Genomic DNA, 12,972 nt, shown 5'->3' on the forward strand with positions numbered 1-12,972 from the left:
CTCTGGTTAATGGACACAGAGGGGATGTCCCTCCCTTCCTCCCCTGGGAACCAGGACTGCAACTGCTCCAATATCCCCCCCAGCCCCCTCCCAAAAGCAGCCAGGCACAGCCCATCACTGACCTGCTCCGTGATGTATAGCTGGGGCCCATCGGCATATCGCAGTGTGTAGTACTCAGGGTTTGGTAGCGACCACCTGGGGGAGAGGAACGACACGTGGAGCCCTGCATTTGCCTGGAGCAGCCTTTTTCTAGGCCCAGGGCAGGAGCAGGAGCTTGACTGGGGTGGGTGGAACAGAGGCTTGGAGAAAAGCCCTGAGGAGACACTCTGACTCTGGAGAGAATCCCTGGGTCCCAGTTTGATCAGGGCTGGGAGCTGGGCGAGAGTCTGGTGTGGCTAGGCTACCCACATGCAAATCCCAGAAAGTCAGGACACTGCCTCCCCAGTGCTCTCTCAAGTCAGCAGGGGTAGGGCTGTGTGCTGGGCAGGCAGTGGTGTCTGCCTGCCTGCAAGGGGCTCTGTGCTGGTCTGATTCCTGGCCAGATAGCATCCTGCACCCCCGCATTTCTGGGACTCCCATTAGGATATTTATCCAGCCGGCTGCGACCAGCCTTTGAAATCCAGGATTGCCCTGGCTAAACCGGGACATAAGGTCATCATGCTAGACATGACCTGTGCTGCGAGCCAGGTCCTTGCTCCAGACAGCAAGACAGGCTGCAGGGCCAGAGCATTAGGTGCTAGGTCCACTTCCCAGGAACCAGCACTGATGCTGCTGGAGCCCTAGCCAGTGCATAGCCAGGCTGGAAAGCCTGGAAGAAGGCAGCCACGTGGTGCCTGCAGCACGGCTGTAGTGTGAGGGAAAAGGCTTCCCAGTGAGGCCTGCTAGGGTGACTGGTTCCCATGGCAGGTCCCTAGAGATCCAGACTCACCCATCACAGACCTCCTTGATGACGGATGCCAGGGGCCTTTTCTGGAAGAGAGAGAGCACACTCAGTAGTGATGTTTCCCTGGCCAGAAGAGCCTGCCCGACACTACGCCCCAACCCTGCACCACAGTGCTGCCTGGCTCTGTAAGCGCCAGCCCCAGCTCTTACCTGATCTATCTCCAGTAGCTGGGCATTGGCTCCAGGCCACTCGACCGCCACTTTCACAATGTCTGAGGGTGGCGGCATCGTCCCAGCCTACTCCAGCTCTGCCTGGACGTGGGAGAGCATCTACCTGTGAGAGGGGAGCAGGTGAGCAGCTCCCTACAAGCTCTTTGGGTTCTTATACTGCACCATCACTGTGGCCCAAGCACCTGCCAGGGAAGCAAGCCACAACAGGGTGGGCTGGACTGCTGGACAGGAGACCTCAGCTGGGCAGTCACCTCCTGCTGCCCTGCCCAGCGCTCCCCCACCCCCATACTCTAGCCCAGTATGTTCATTCCCCACCCCAAACACCTTTGCCTCTTCCCTGGAAGCCACTCCGCCCCTTTGCCACCAGGGCTGCCCAGACTGGAGTGGGGCACCCAGGGCAAACACCTCCCTCTGACTCGGTCTGCTGCAACACAAGCTCCTGGCAGCACAAAGGGGCCCAAGCGCTCTGACAGGTACACAGCAACATCCAACGTGTGCCTGCCACATCCAGCTGTGACACCAGCAAGCGCAGCCCCTTCCCCAGGACTGAGCACTGTGTACCGTCCGCGTACCCTCGCCTGCGCTGAGGTGGTGCTGCCTGGCTCCCCTCTTCCCAGCCTGTGATGCATTTGCTTCTGCAGGCAGGGGTTTGCCTTGATCCCTCAGGGCTGTGGTCACAAACCACCAGGGGAGATGGGAAGTCCCCTCACCTCTCAGGCTAGGGGATTTCAAGCACCTTAAGTGAGATCAGAAAGGTCTTCCTCCATGGACCCTTGCCAGGGCTCCATCTGCAGTCTAGGAATACCCCTCCTAGCAGATGAGGCCTGGTGGTACGGAGTATAATTCCCCAGCCCCTCCATGGGGACAGGACCCAGGAGCAGCCCTCCCAAGAGCGAGTGGACAGAGGCAGTGTCAGCCCTGAGGAGCAGAACCTGACCCAGGTGCAGCATAAGGATGGAGAGCAGGGCTGGGACATGTAGCCTGGCAGGGCCGAGGGGTTTGCAGCCTCTGCAACTGGCAGAGGTCTAGAGAGTCTCCTAGGCGCTCACCCACCAGCAACTGGGAGAACTTCCCATTCCCAGGCAGATCACTGCATCCTCCCTGCCTCGCAGTTCCTCCAGGCACCTGGCTTATGCGTGCTCCCAAGGAAGAGGGAGCTTCACGCAAGTAGCTGTCCCTCCTGGGAAGCATGCGTGCCTGGGCAGTGCCTGAGATCTCTGCAGAGGTGCTGCAGGGCCACCACCGCTTCCTGTGATGGGCAACCACAGCCCCTGAGAGACAGCAAGGCAACCTAGTGCTGGCAGCGCTCCCTAACCTGCAGAAACAAGTGTCACCATGGGGAAGGGCAGGCCAGCCCGGAGCCCACTGTGGGAGGGCAGGGAGGTCTTTGTGTATGACCCCGAAGCTGTCAACCTGTCCAGCCAACCTCCTCCCTGCAGACGGGACTAGCAGCACGAACTGCAAGTCTCCTGCTGGACCACGGAGCTCCAGAACTAGGACACGCTAGGCCTGGGCTTGTGGCTCTGTGCTGGTCACAACACCCTCTCGGCAGCACAGAGGCAGAGAGAGATCTTGGAGTCAGGATTGACTCCAGGATGAATGAGTGGCCAATGGGACGAAGCAATAGGCAGAGCCAATGGCACCCTGTCATGCATCAACAGGGGCATCACTAACAGGTCCAAGGAGGTGATCTTCCCACTCTTTGCAGCACTGGTCAGGCTGCAGCTGGAGTACTGCGCCCAGGTCTGGGCGTCACACTTCAAGAGGAACGTGGAGAACCCGGAGAGGGTCCAGAGGAGGCCACTCGTATGGTTGAGGGCCTCCGTGGCCAGCCCTATGGGTAGAGGCTGAGGGACCTGAATCTCTTCAGTCTCCGCAAGAGGAGCCTGAGGGGGGATGTTGTGGCTGCCTACAACCTTATCAGGGGCCACCCACAGGAACTTGGGGCAAGTCTGTTCACCAGGGCCCCCCTTGAAGTCACCAGGAACAATGGCCACAAGCTCAGGGAGGATAGGTTTAGGTTGGATATTAGGAAGAACGACCTCATGGTAAGAGTGCCCGGAAGCCCCCTGGCTCACCAAGGGCGTCCAGGAATGCCTCCTTGCCAAAAAGGCGGCGGACACCCGGTGGAAGGGGGGTGCTGTCTCCAAAGAGGAGTATACCTCCTCTGCTCGGGCCCGTAAGGGGGCTGTCAGGAAAGCTAAGGCAGACATAGAGCTAGGACTAGCGTCCAAGATCAAGGATAATAAAAAGTCCTTTTTCAAATACATAGGGAGGATGAAGAAGGCACCGAGTAACGTGGGGCTCCTGCAAGGTACGCTGGGCAATCTGGTAGTTGCGCCAGAGGAGAAAGCGGAACTCTTTAACCAATTCTTCATGTCCGTTTTCTGGTGCAGGGACCGGGACTTCCCCGCTGGGATGCCAGATGGACTCGAGGGGAACGCCTCCAGACCCCAAGTTGGGGAGGACCGGGTTAGAGAGCTTCTGGAGGGGCTGGACATGTTCAAGTCAGCAGGTCCAGATGCTCTTCACCCATGGGTGTTGAGGGAGCTAGCTGGGGTTATTGCAGGGCCATTGACACAGCTCTACGAGCGCTCGTGGTGCTCGCGCCAGGTGCCAGATGCCTGGAAGATAGCTAATGTGGTCCCCATCTCCAAAAAAGGGAAGAGGGAGGACCCGGGCAACTATAGGCCTGTCAGTCTTACCTCTATCCTTGGGAAACTCTTTGAGAAGATCCTCAAGGAGCACATCTGTGATGGCCCGGCTTCAGGGATGATGCTCGAGGGCAACCAGCACGGTTTCATTAGGGGCAGGCCTTGTCAGACCAACCTGATTGCCTTTTACGATCAGGTCACAAAAGCCTTGGATGCAGGTGTCGCCATGGACATAGTCTTTCTGACTCCAGCAAGGCCTTTGACACCGTCTCCCACCCCATCCTCATTAAAAGACTAGGCGACTGTGGCATTGATGCCTCCACAGTCAGATGGATTGCAGATTGGCTCAAGGGTCGTACTCAGAGGGTGGTGGTGGATGGGTCATATTTGGCCTGGGGGGAAGTGGGCAGCAGAGTCTCCCAGGGCTCGGTCCTTGGGCCTGCGCTGTTCGATTTCTTCATCAGCGATTTGGACAACGGGGTAAAATGCAACCTGTTTAAATTCGCTGATGATACCAAAATTTGGGGTGAGGTGAGCACACTAGTGGGGAGGGAGAGACTGCAACAAGACCTGAACAGGTTACAGGAGTGGGCTGACATAAACAAGATGTTTCAATACTGACAAGTGCAGGGTGCTGCACGTGGGCAGTAGAAACCAGCAGCACACTTATAGAATGGGAAACTCCCTTCTTGAGAGCACGGAAGCAGAAAGGGATCTGGGAGTCATTACTGACTCCAAGATGAACATGGGCCGACAATGCGAGGTCTTGGTTAGCAGGGCTAACCAGACCTTGTCGTGCATCCACAGGTGCATCTCAGGTAGAGCCAGGGAGGTGATCCTCCCCCTCCCTATGCAGCGCTGGTCAGGCCGCAGCTGCAGTACTGCGTCCAGTTCTGTGCGCCCCATTTCAGGAGGGATGTGGACAACATTGAAAGGGTCCAGAGGAGGCCACCCGCATGATGCGGGGACTACAGGGCAGACCCTACATTGAAAGACTGCGGGACATAAACCTGTTCAGCCTTCACAAGCGAAGGCTGAGGGGGGACCTGGTGACTGTCTATAAACTCACTAGGGGGGACCAGAAGGGTTTGGGGGAGGCACTGTTTCCCCTAGCGCCCTCCCACATGACAAGCAACAATGGACACAAATTATTAGAGAGTAGGTTTAGATTAGACATCCGCAAGACCTACTTCACACTCAGGGCGGCTAGGAGCTGGAACCAACTTCCTAGGGAAGTGGTGCTGGCTCCTACCCTGGGGATCTTTGAGAAGAGGCTTGATGACTACCTGGCTGGACTCATCTGAGTCCAGTCTTTTTCTCCCGCCCAGGCGGGGGGTCGGGCTCGAAGATCTACAAGGTCCCTTCGACCCGACTTCTGTGATTCTATAAGGGTGGCCAGAGCCTGGAACGGGCTTCCCAGAGAGGTGGTGCTCTCACCCTCCCTGGAAATCTTCAAAAGGAGACTGGATAGGCACCTGGCTGGGGTTTTATGACCCCTGCTACCCCCAGGGCTCCTTCCTGCCCATGGCAGGGGGTCAGACTTGATGATCTGTCTAGGGCCCCCGCAACACATTGATTCTATGAACAGAGTGGCCGTCCCTGCCCGTGATAGAGGGCAGGGAGCAAGCTCAGCACTCCCCAGCTGTGCCTTGTGGACACAGGGTCTGACCCTGCAGAAGCACCACCCCGAGCAAACATCCACGGGCCTCGCTGGAGCCCCGAGCAACCTGCCCTTCCCCCCCTGTGACCAGCACCCTCCAGCCCAGGATTCCATGAGAAGGCCCCATTGAAGCTGCCCAGCTGAATATCCTCTATTGTGGGCAGCTGCAGCATCTCTGCAATGCCATGAAGTCTCTAAAAGCTGAATTCCAGAGCGAGCCGGGGCTGCAGCCAAGGCCTCCAAAAGGGAGGCGGCTACCCTGCATACAGCAAGCACGCACGGGTCCAGCCTTCCTACTGCCAACCGGTGACCTGTCCTGACCCACAGCCCTGCCCCTCCGACCCAGGGGGAAGCCAGGATCCAGGCCCCACACCCAGCCTTAGACTCGCTGACAGTGATGCAGCGCAGCTCCACCATCCTTAGGCCTGCGGACCAGGATGGCTCGAGTCCAGCACCCCAAAACACCCTGCCAGCGTGGGTACTCTCCCTGCATCACAAGGGGCAATTCCCTGCCCCTCCTGGCCCATCCCTCTGCTCTCAGCTGCCTGACATGGGCCAGGGCATCCCCCACGCAGTTTGGTGCAAGGAACGCACACACTTCAGCAAGTGGCAGAAGGCGCCTGGTGCAGAAAGCACGGAGCCAGCAGGAGCCCCCACCCAAGCGTGATGGATGCAGGTCACACCAACTCCTTAAGCCTCCCTGGGTAAGATGTGCCCAGACTGACTCCCAGAGAGACCAGAAGTGCAGGAGATGCCTTGGGCAGCAGGCGGCACCATCCCCAGTTCTTGTTCTGGGGGTGAAGCCGCCAGGCCCATCTCTCTGGCACCAAGGCAGTGCTCACTATTTCCCCACGCCCAAGCTGGCTCTCCTGCCAGACCCTCACAGAACCGCAGCTGCACCCTGCCACCTGGACGGCAGAGCGGGCAGTGCCCGGGGGCCTCATGGCCTGCGCGATCACCCGCAGGAAGTGACACTCACCGCAGGGGCAGTTCACGGGCCTGGACCGCACAGAGGCAGCCAGGGAGCGCTGGAAGAAAGCGCCGCTCCCACGGCCTAAGATGCTGCCTCAGCACATCGCTGCCCTGTTGCCATGGGCTGCGCTGCCTCTGCGACGATCTTCTCCCACTTACGGTGGGAATCTGCTTTAACCCTCTGCTGCCTCCTGCTCAGGAAAGCAAACACCCTGCACCCTCCCAAAGGCAGCCCGAGCCCTTCCTTTCAGAGATGTTGCTAACGCGTTCCCAACAGAGCTGTGGCCAGAGCCCGGGAGACTGTCTAGCCTCACCGCAGCCTTGGGCCAGGCTCTGTCAGCCGGGAGCAGGGTCCCTGGCTCCAACTATTGGAGGCTGAAGAACTAGAGACCACGAGTATGCCTCGGAGCAGCCTGTACCGTGTCCCATGGCCCGTTCAGAGCCCCCCACGGACCGAAGAGAAGCAGCCAGAAGCACAGAGACCGGGTTGCTTCAGATCCTGCCGTGTCTGAGCAGCCCCGGCTGCCTGGGAACAAAGCCACAGGACCAGCTCCAAGACTGCGGGGGCCCGTATCCATAGCAACTGCTTTCCTGCACTGTCTCTGACCTCCCTCGGGGCTGCCCTGGCACCACAGTCATCCCAGGCACACACACTGCCACCACTAGCTGGATGACCCAGTGGTACCTTGCAACAGCCCCTCCTCCGCAGCTTCTACCACACCAGCTCTCGACCTTGAAGCTGGGGAGTGAGACAGCCCAAGAGCACGGCCAGCCCAGGCCCCAAGTCAGAGGAGGGAAGAAATATCTGTCATGGGGTAGCCCGCACCATGCGCACAGGAGAGAAGAGCCCTGCCTGGCCTCCACAGCCTGGATCCCACCAGTATCCAGAGAACTTCAACACAGAGGGCAAGCCAGGCCAGAGAGCCTCTCGTGCACCGAAGACATCCACGTGAGGACAAACTTGAGGATGAACAAGGACAACTGGTAACAGATAGGATGGCTGAAGCAGAGATTCAAAATTAATTCTTTGCATCCATGTTCCTGGACACGAATGCAAATACGCATCCCATTTGGACTTTAGACAGATACCAACCAACCAACCAGCAGTTCATGCAGACCTAGTAAGCGGGTATCTGGAGGGGCTCATGTATTTAAATCAACAGGCCTTGATGATCTCCAGCCTCAGGTACTTAGGGAATTAGCCGGAGTCATAGTGGACCCGCTGGCACAACTGCCACTCGTGGTGTTCGGGACAAGTCCCAGAGGATTGGAAAAGGGCCAATGTGGTCCCTATTTTCAAAAAGGGGAGGAAGGAGGAACCAGGTAACTACAGGCTGGTTAGCCTCACCTCTATTTTTGGCAAGACGTTTAAGAAAATAGTTAAAGATCATATTTGCAGGGACCAGTGGGTAAAATAATGCTAAGGGGCAATCAGCATGGGTTCGTAGCAGGCAGATCCTGCCTGACCAGCTGGGTCACAAAATGCTTGGATGAGGGAACAGAAGTAGATGTTGCTTACCTAGACTCTAAAAAGGCCTTTGACACAGTGTCACACCCAATTATTATAAATAAACTAAAAAACTGTGTAATAATCTACATTGCAGTCTGGTGGGTGAAAAATTGGCTTATGGGATGCACCCCAGAGAGTGGTGGTAGATGGGTAGGTTTCTGTCTGGAGAAACGTAGGCAGCGGAGTCCCCCAAGGCTCTGTCCTGGAACCAGTACTATTCAATATTTTCATTAGTGACTTGGATGAGGGAGTAGTAAGCACCCTGTCCAAGTTTGCTGATGACACAAAACTATGGGGGGAGGTAAACACACTAGAGGGCAGGGAACAAATCCAAGTGGATTCGGACAGGCTGGGGAGGTGGGCAGAACAGAACAGGATGCAGTTTAACAAGGATAAGGGTCATGTGTTGCACCTGGGGAGGAAGAATCATCAGCACTCCTATAGTTTGGGAGGGACCAGTCTAAGCAGCACAACTGTGGAAAGGGATCTTGGAGTCATAGTCGACTCCAAAATGAACACGAGTCACCAATGTGATGAGATAATAAGTAAAGCTAATGGCACTCTTTCTTGCATCAGTAGGTGCATCACAAACAGGTCTAGGGAGGGGATACTTCCCCTCTATGTGGCACTGGTCAGGCCACAGCTGGAGTACTGCGTCCAGTTTTGGTCGCCACACTTCAGGAGGGATGTGGATAGCCTGGAAAGGGTTCAGAGGAGGGCCACCCATCTGGTTAAAGACCTACCGAAAAAACCCTATGTGGACCGATTGGGAGACCTGAACCTCTTTAGCCTCCACAAGAGGAGGCCGAGAGGTGATCTTGTGCCGCCTACAAACTCATCAAGGGGGGTCAGCAAGAAGTGGGGGATATGATGTTTACCAGGGCGACGGTCTGGGTAATTAGAAACAAAGGACACAAGTTAAAATAGAACAAATTCAGGCTGGACATCAGGAAAAACTTCTTTACAGTGAGGGTCACCAAAACATGGAATAGGTTTCCAAGGGAGGTGGTGCTGTCCCCTTCCTTGGAAATATTCAAAAGGAGATTGGATGGTCATCTGACCCCAGCGCTCTTTCCTGCCCAGGGCAGGGGGTCGGACTGGATGATCTAATAGGTCCCTTCTGGCCCTAATAACTATGAAATGACAGACCTCTCCTGACCCCCGGCTGCTAGCGCAGAGGGATGAACCACTGAGACAGACTCAGTCTGCTGCAGAAAGCCTGCCGCAGCAGATACCCACAGGAACAGCAGCCATCGTGCCAGGCATCTGGCAGCTTCCTTCAATGCTGTAGAAGGAATAGGGGAGTTAGACATCAAATGCAGAGAACAGGGACTCACCAACACCCCATTCCACAACAAACAGGCACAAGACATCATGGCAACACCCAAGATCTAAGCATTGGCACTTGCTTGACTACATCACTGTTTGTGCCCAGGATTGCAAAGATGCCTGCATCACCTGAGCTATGGTAGGAGATGACAATTGCTGGACCCATCACTGACTCATCTGCTCAGTTTTGTTATTCAAACTGGCTCCCAAGTGGTGGCTGCAGCAGAAGCAGAAGATCAGTGTTGAAGGATTCAGGGACCCAATCAAGCAAGACCTCTTCCACCAGTGCCTCAAGGAAAAACTGGCAAATTCCAGTCAACAACAATTGGAGAACGTCAGCAGCACTTGGGGTGCCTCCACACCCACCATCACCAGCACCTGCAAAGTGACAATTGGATTCTTCACCAGAAAGCATCAAAACCGGTTGGATGAGAATGACTGGGAGATCCGAGAGTTGACTGACCACAAGTACAAGGCTGTTTGTGCTTGGCAGAATGACACCAACTCCAAGCAAAATAAACTGAATCTTCAACAAGCCACGGCAGAGGTCCAAAGAAGGACCCATGATATAAGGAACAGATGGTGCAAAGACAAGGTGAAGGACAGTCAACATATCTCACTGACAACCAGAGTCTTTTCAATGCCAAAGCCATCTATGGTCTAAGCACTCAGGGACTGACCCCCTCTGAGACCTAAGGATGGAAGAGACCTGATCAAGGAAAAAGAAGCCATCAATGTCTGGTGGAAGGAGCATTTTGAACACCTTCTCAATCAACATTGTTGTTGTTTATGAGTCTTCTCATCTCAATCCTGCAACACCCACTCAGAGGCGATCTCACAATCCCTCCAACCCTTGGCAAGGTGAGGAAAGCTATCAAGCAGATGAACAACAAGGCATCTGTGGAAATCTTCAGGCAGGGGGAGATGTGCTTGCATCACAGCTCCATGCCCTCATCTGAAGGATCTGAAACTAAGAGGACCTCAGGAATGCCATGATTGTGACAATCTTCAAGAAAGGAGACAAGTCTGACTGTAGAAACTACAGAGGAATCGCCTTGCTGTCCACTACAGGAAATATCATTGTGGGAACCTGCCTGAACCATCTCCTCCCACTTGCTGAAGAGCTCCTCTCAGAGTATCAGTGGATCCCCAGGGTTTAGGGCATCAAAAGGCACAACTGACATGATCTTCACAGCTCACCAGCTGCGTAAGAAATTTGTCACAGATCCCTTTGAAGTTAAGATGGGAGTTAAGGAAGGCTGCATCATCACTCCAACACCCTTCTCAATGTTTCTTACTGCAATGCTACATCTGACCACCAATAAACTTCCAGTTGGAGGGGAGCCGAACTGCCAAATGGATGATAAACTGCTTAATCTCAGATGACTGAGCCAAAACCAAGACCACTCTGACCTCAGTCATCAAGCTCCAGTACACCATTGATGCTGCAGTGCATGCTCACTCAGAAGCAGACCTTCAGGCAATTGTCATCATCTTTACTGAGGCAGACAAGCAAATAGGACTGACACTTAACATTCAGAAGACTAAGGTCCTCCACCAACAAGCTCCTAATGAACAGTCCCCCATCTCTGGTAATCCAGATCCACGGTGAGACTTTGGAGAACACTGAGTACTTCCTGGACCTCAGAAGCCATCTTTCACAGAAAAGGGACATCAACAAAGACATCCAACATCACCTTAAAAGTGAAAGTGAAGCCTATGGACGCCTGAAGAAATGTGTCAATTTCTTCAAGTGTTCAAAGATCACAACATGAGATCCAAAACCAAGCTCTTGATTTATCAAGCAGCTGTGATCCCCGACCTTACTGCATGGAGCTGAGATGTGGACAGCGTACAGGAGACACCAAGTCACTGGAGAAGTGCCATCGATGCTGCCTGCAGAAGACCCTTCAAATCCAGTGGGAACACAGATACACCAACATTAGCATCCTCTTGCAAGCAAGTCGAGGCAACGATCATCTGACATCAACTTTGCTGGGCCTGTCACGTCATCCAGATGTCCAACTTCAGACTCCCAGCCAAGTTTTATTCTCCCAGCCAGCCAAGGTGTACGCTCAAGAGGAGGGCAGAGAAAGTGCTTCAGGGATGTCCTCAAGGCCAGCTTAAAAAAAAAAATGCAACATTGATGTCAGCTTGTGGGAGACTATCACCCAGGACCTCCCCAAATGGAGGAAGTCTGCTGCAAGGATCTCAGTACTCTGAAACTTTAAGATGACAACAAGAGATGGAAAAGCAGGAGCAACAAAAGCAAGAATCCAGATCCATCTACCCTGTATGGAAACATACGCCTCAGCTGAAGCAGAGTCTGTCGGTCCTGGGTTGGCCTCGTCAGTCATATTCATACCCACAGATAAGACAACCATGGAAGAAAATAACCCTCGACTGCGAGGGATTGCCAAAGAAAGAATGCACAAGCCGTGGATTGCCCCACCCTACAGACCCCCAGGGACAGTGCATGGCTGCCAACCACTCCAAACCTGCAAAGCCCAGGGGCAGGGCAACATAATAAACGGGCATCCCTGCAAAGGTCAGACACAGACAGAGCTGTTCCAGCCAGCATGGGACCTTCCCACCCTGCGCCCCCCATTCACTAACTAGGAGCTCTTAGTCATGAGGAATGAACCAAAAAGCAGGACCAAGAGCTCCACTGACCATGGCCTGTGCTACCTGCACAGGTAATTTCTCACAAGCAGATGACTACATGGGGCCCACTCTCCCCAACACCCTCCCCACTCTGCATCTCTGAGGATGAAGGCACGCAAGGCCTGGGGCCAGAGGGGCAAAGCAGGCTCAGAGTTTCCTTGACTGTCTGAATTGCTATGTGCACGTTCCAACTCTTACACCTGCAATTAATTTAGCTGGAATGCATCCTGGCCACGAGGCCTGCTAGTCTGAGAGCATGAGAGGAAGAACACAGGGGACAAGCTAGGATTTCCAGGGAGCTGCCCAATTGGGTGTTTGCAGCTGCCTCCCACCACCCTTCCCTGCACTGCAGCTGGAGCAGAGATCTGCAGTTGAGTGATAACTCTCAATCCCCTTCCAGTGTAGTCACAGTCCTGCCCTAGAAATTCTCTTGTCAGCAAGGATGGTGCATTCAGGGTTCATAGGTTGTGAGGCACAAAGCCCATTGAAGGATGCAGAGAAAAGGAGGATGTTAACAGGTTTACTCAGCGCCTGGCTGCAAGATACCCAGGAAGCTCTGGGCAGCACCTCTCCTGGGGGGGATCTGCCTCGTCTTCTACCAGGATACAGCCCTCGCCAAGTGAGAAAGGGAAGTGCGGATCAACACGAAGCTATTTGGTATGAAGGGGAAATTTACAGTTATAAATAGGCCTCCTGTTCCACAAGGCAGCAGCGCTGCAGAAGCCAAGCACAGCCCCTACAGCTCACGGTGAGGCGAACCTCACTAAACCACTGGCACCCATTTCCCTTTTCAGAAGAAAAGCGTGTGAAAAACACGAGCATGAGCAGAGGTGAGGAACAAGACCCTGTCACGAGCACAGCGCTGTCAGTGCCCCGAACCCCTGGATGCTGGTGCTGCGCGTGGGACAGGCAGGACCTGCCTTGGCTCTGGGTCGGCCCCAGGTGTCCCCTCGCCGCTGGGCAGGAGCCCCGGGCCTGCGGGGCTGCCTTAACGCAGGAGACGGCCGCCGGGCGCGGCGTGGGCCTCACACTGCAGACGGGGCAACGGCGAGCGCAGCTCAGACGGTCTC

General features: G+C 55.0%; 1 protein-coding gene across 10 annotated transcripts in view; it reads right to left on the reverse strand.

Moving 5' to 3' along the window:
• The window catches only part of ELMO2 (engulfment and cell motility 2), a 28,437-nt gene that overhangs the window by 14,738 nt on the left and 727 nt on the right, over positions 1-12,972 (reverse strand). For 4 of the 10 annotated variants that reach the window (XM_090065104.1, XM_090065112.1, XM_090065113.1 and 1 more), the window contains exons 2-5: positions 11,061-11,360; positions 1,093-1,216; positions 929-969; positions 123-195 (exon numbers count right to left, since the gene is read on the reverse strand). In XM_090065104.1, the coding sequence (XP_089921230.1) occupies positions 123-195; positions 929-969; positions 1,093-1,170 (192 nt within the window). In that variant the 5' untranslated portion in view covers positions 1,171-1,216; positions 11,061-11,360. Of the gene's footprint in view, positions 1-122; positions 196-928; positions 970-1,092; positions 1,296-11,060; positions 11,361-12,972 lie in introns of all 10 variants that reach the window. The other 6 variants (XM_090065111.1, XM_090065110.1, XM_090065108.1 and 3 more) reach the window with 5 other exon arrangements.

Source organism: Crocodylus siamensis, chromosome 10 (genome assembly GCF_052110815.1).
Source record: "Crocodylus siamensis isolate JL-2025a chromosome 10, ASM5211081v1, whole genome shotgun sequence".
In the NCBI taxonomy this organism is placed as follows: Eukaryota; Metazoa; Chordata; order Crocodylia; family Crocodylidae; genus Crocodylus; species Crocodylus siamensis.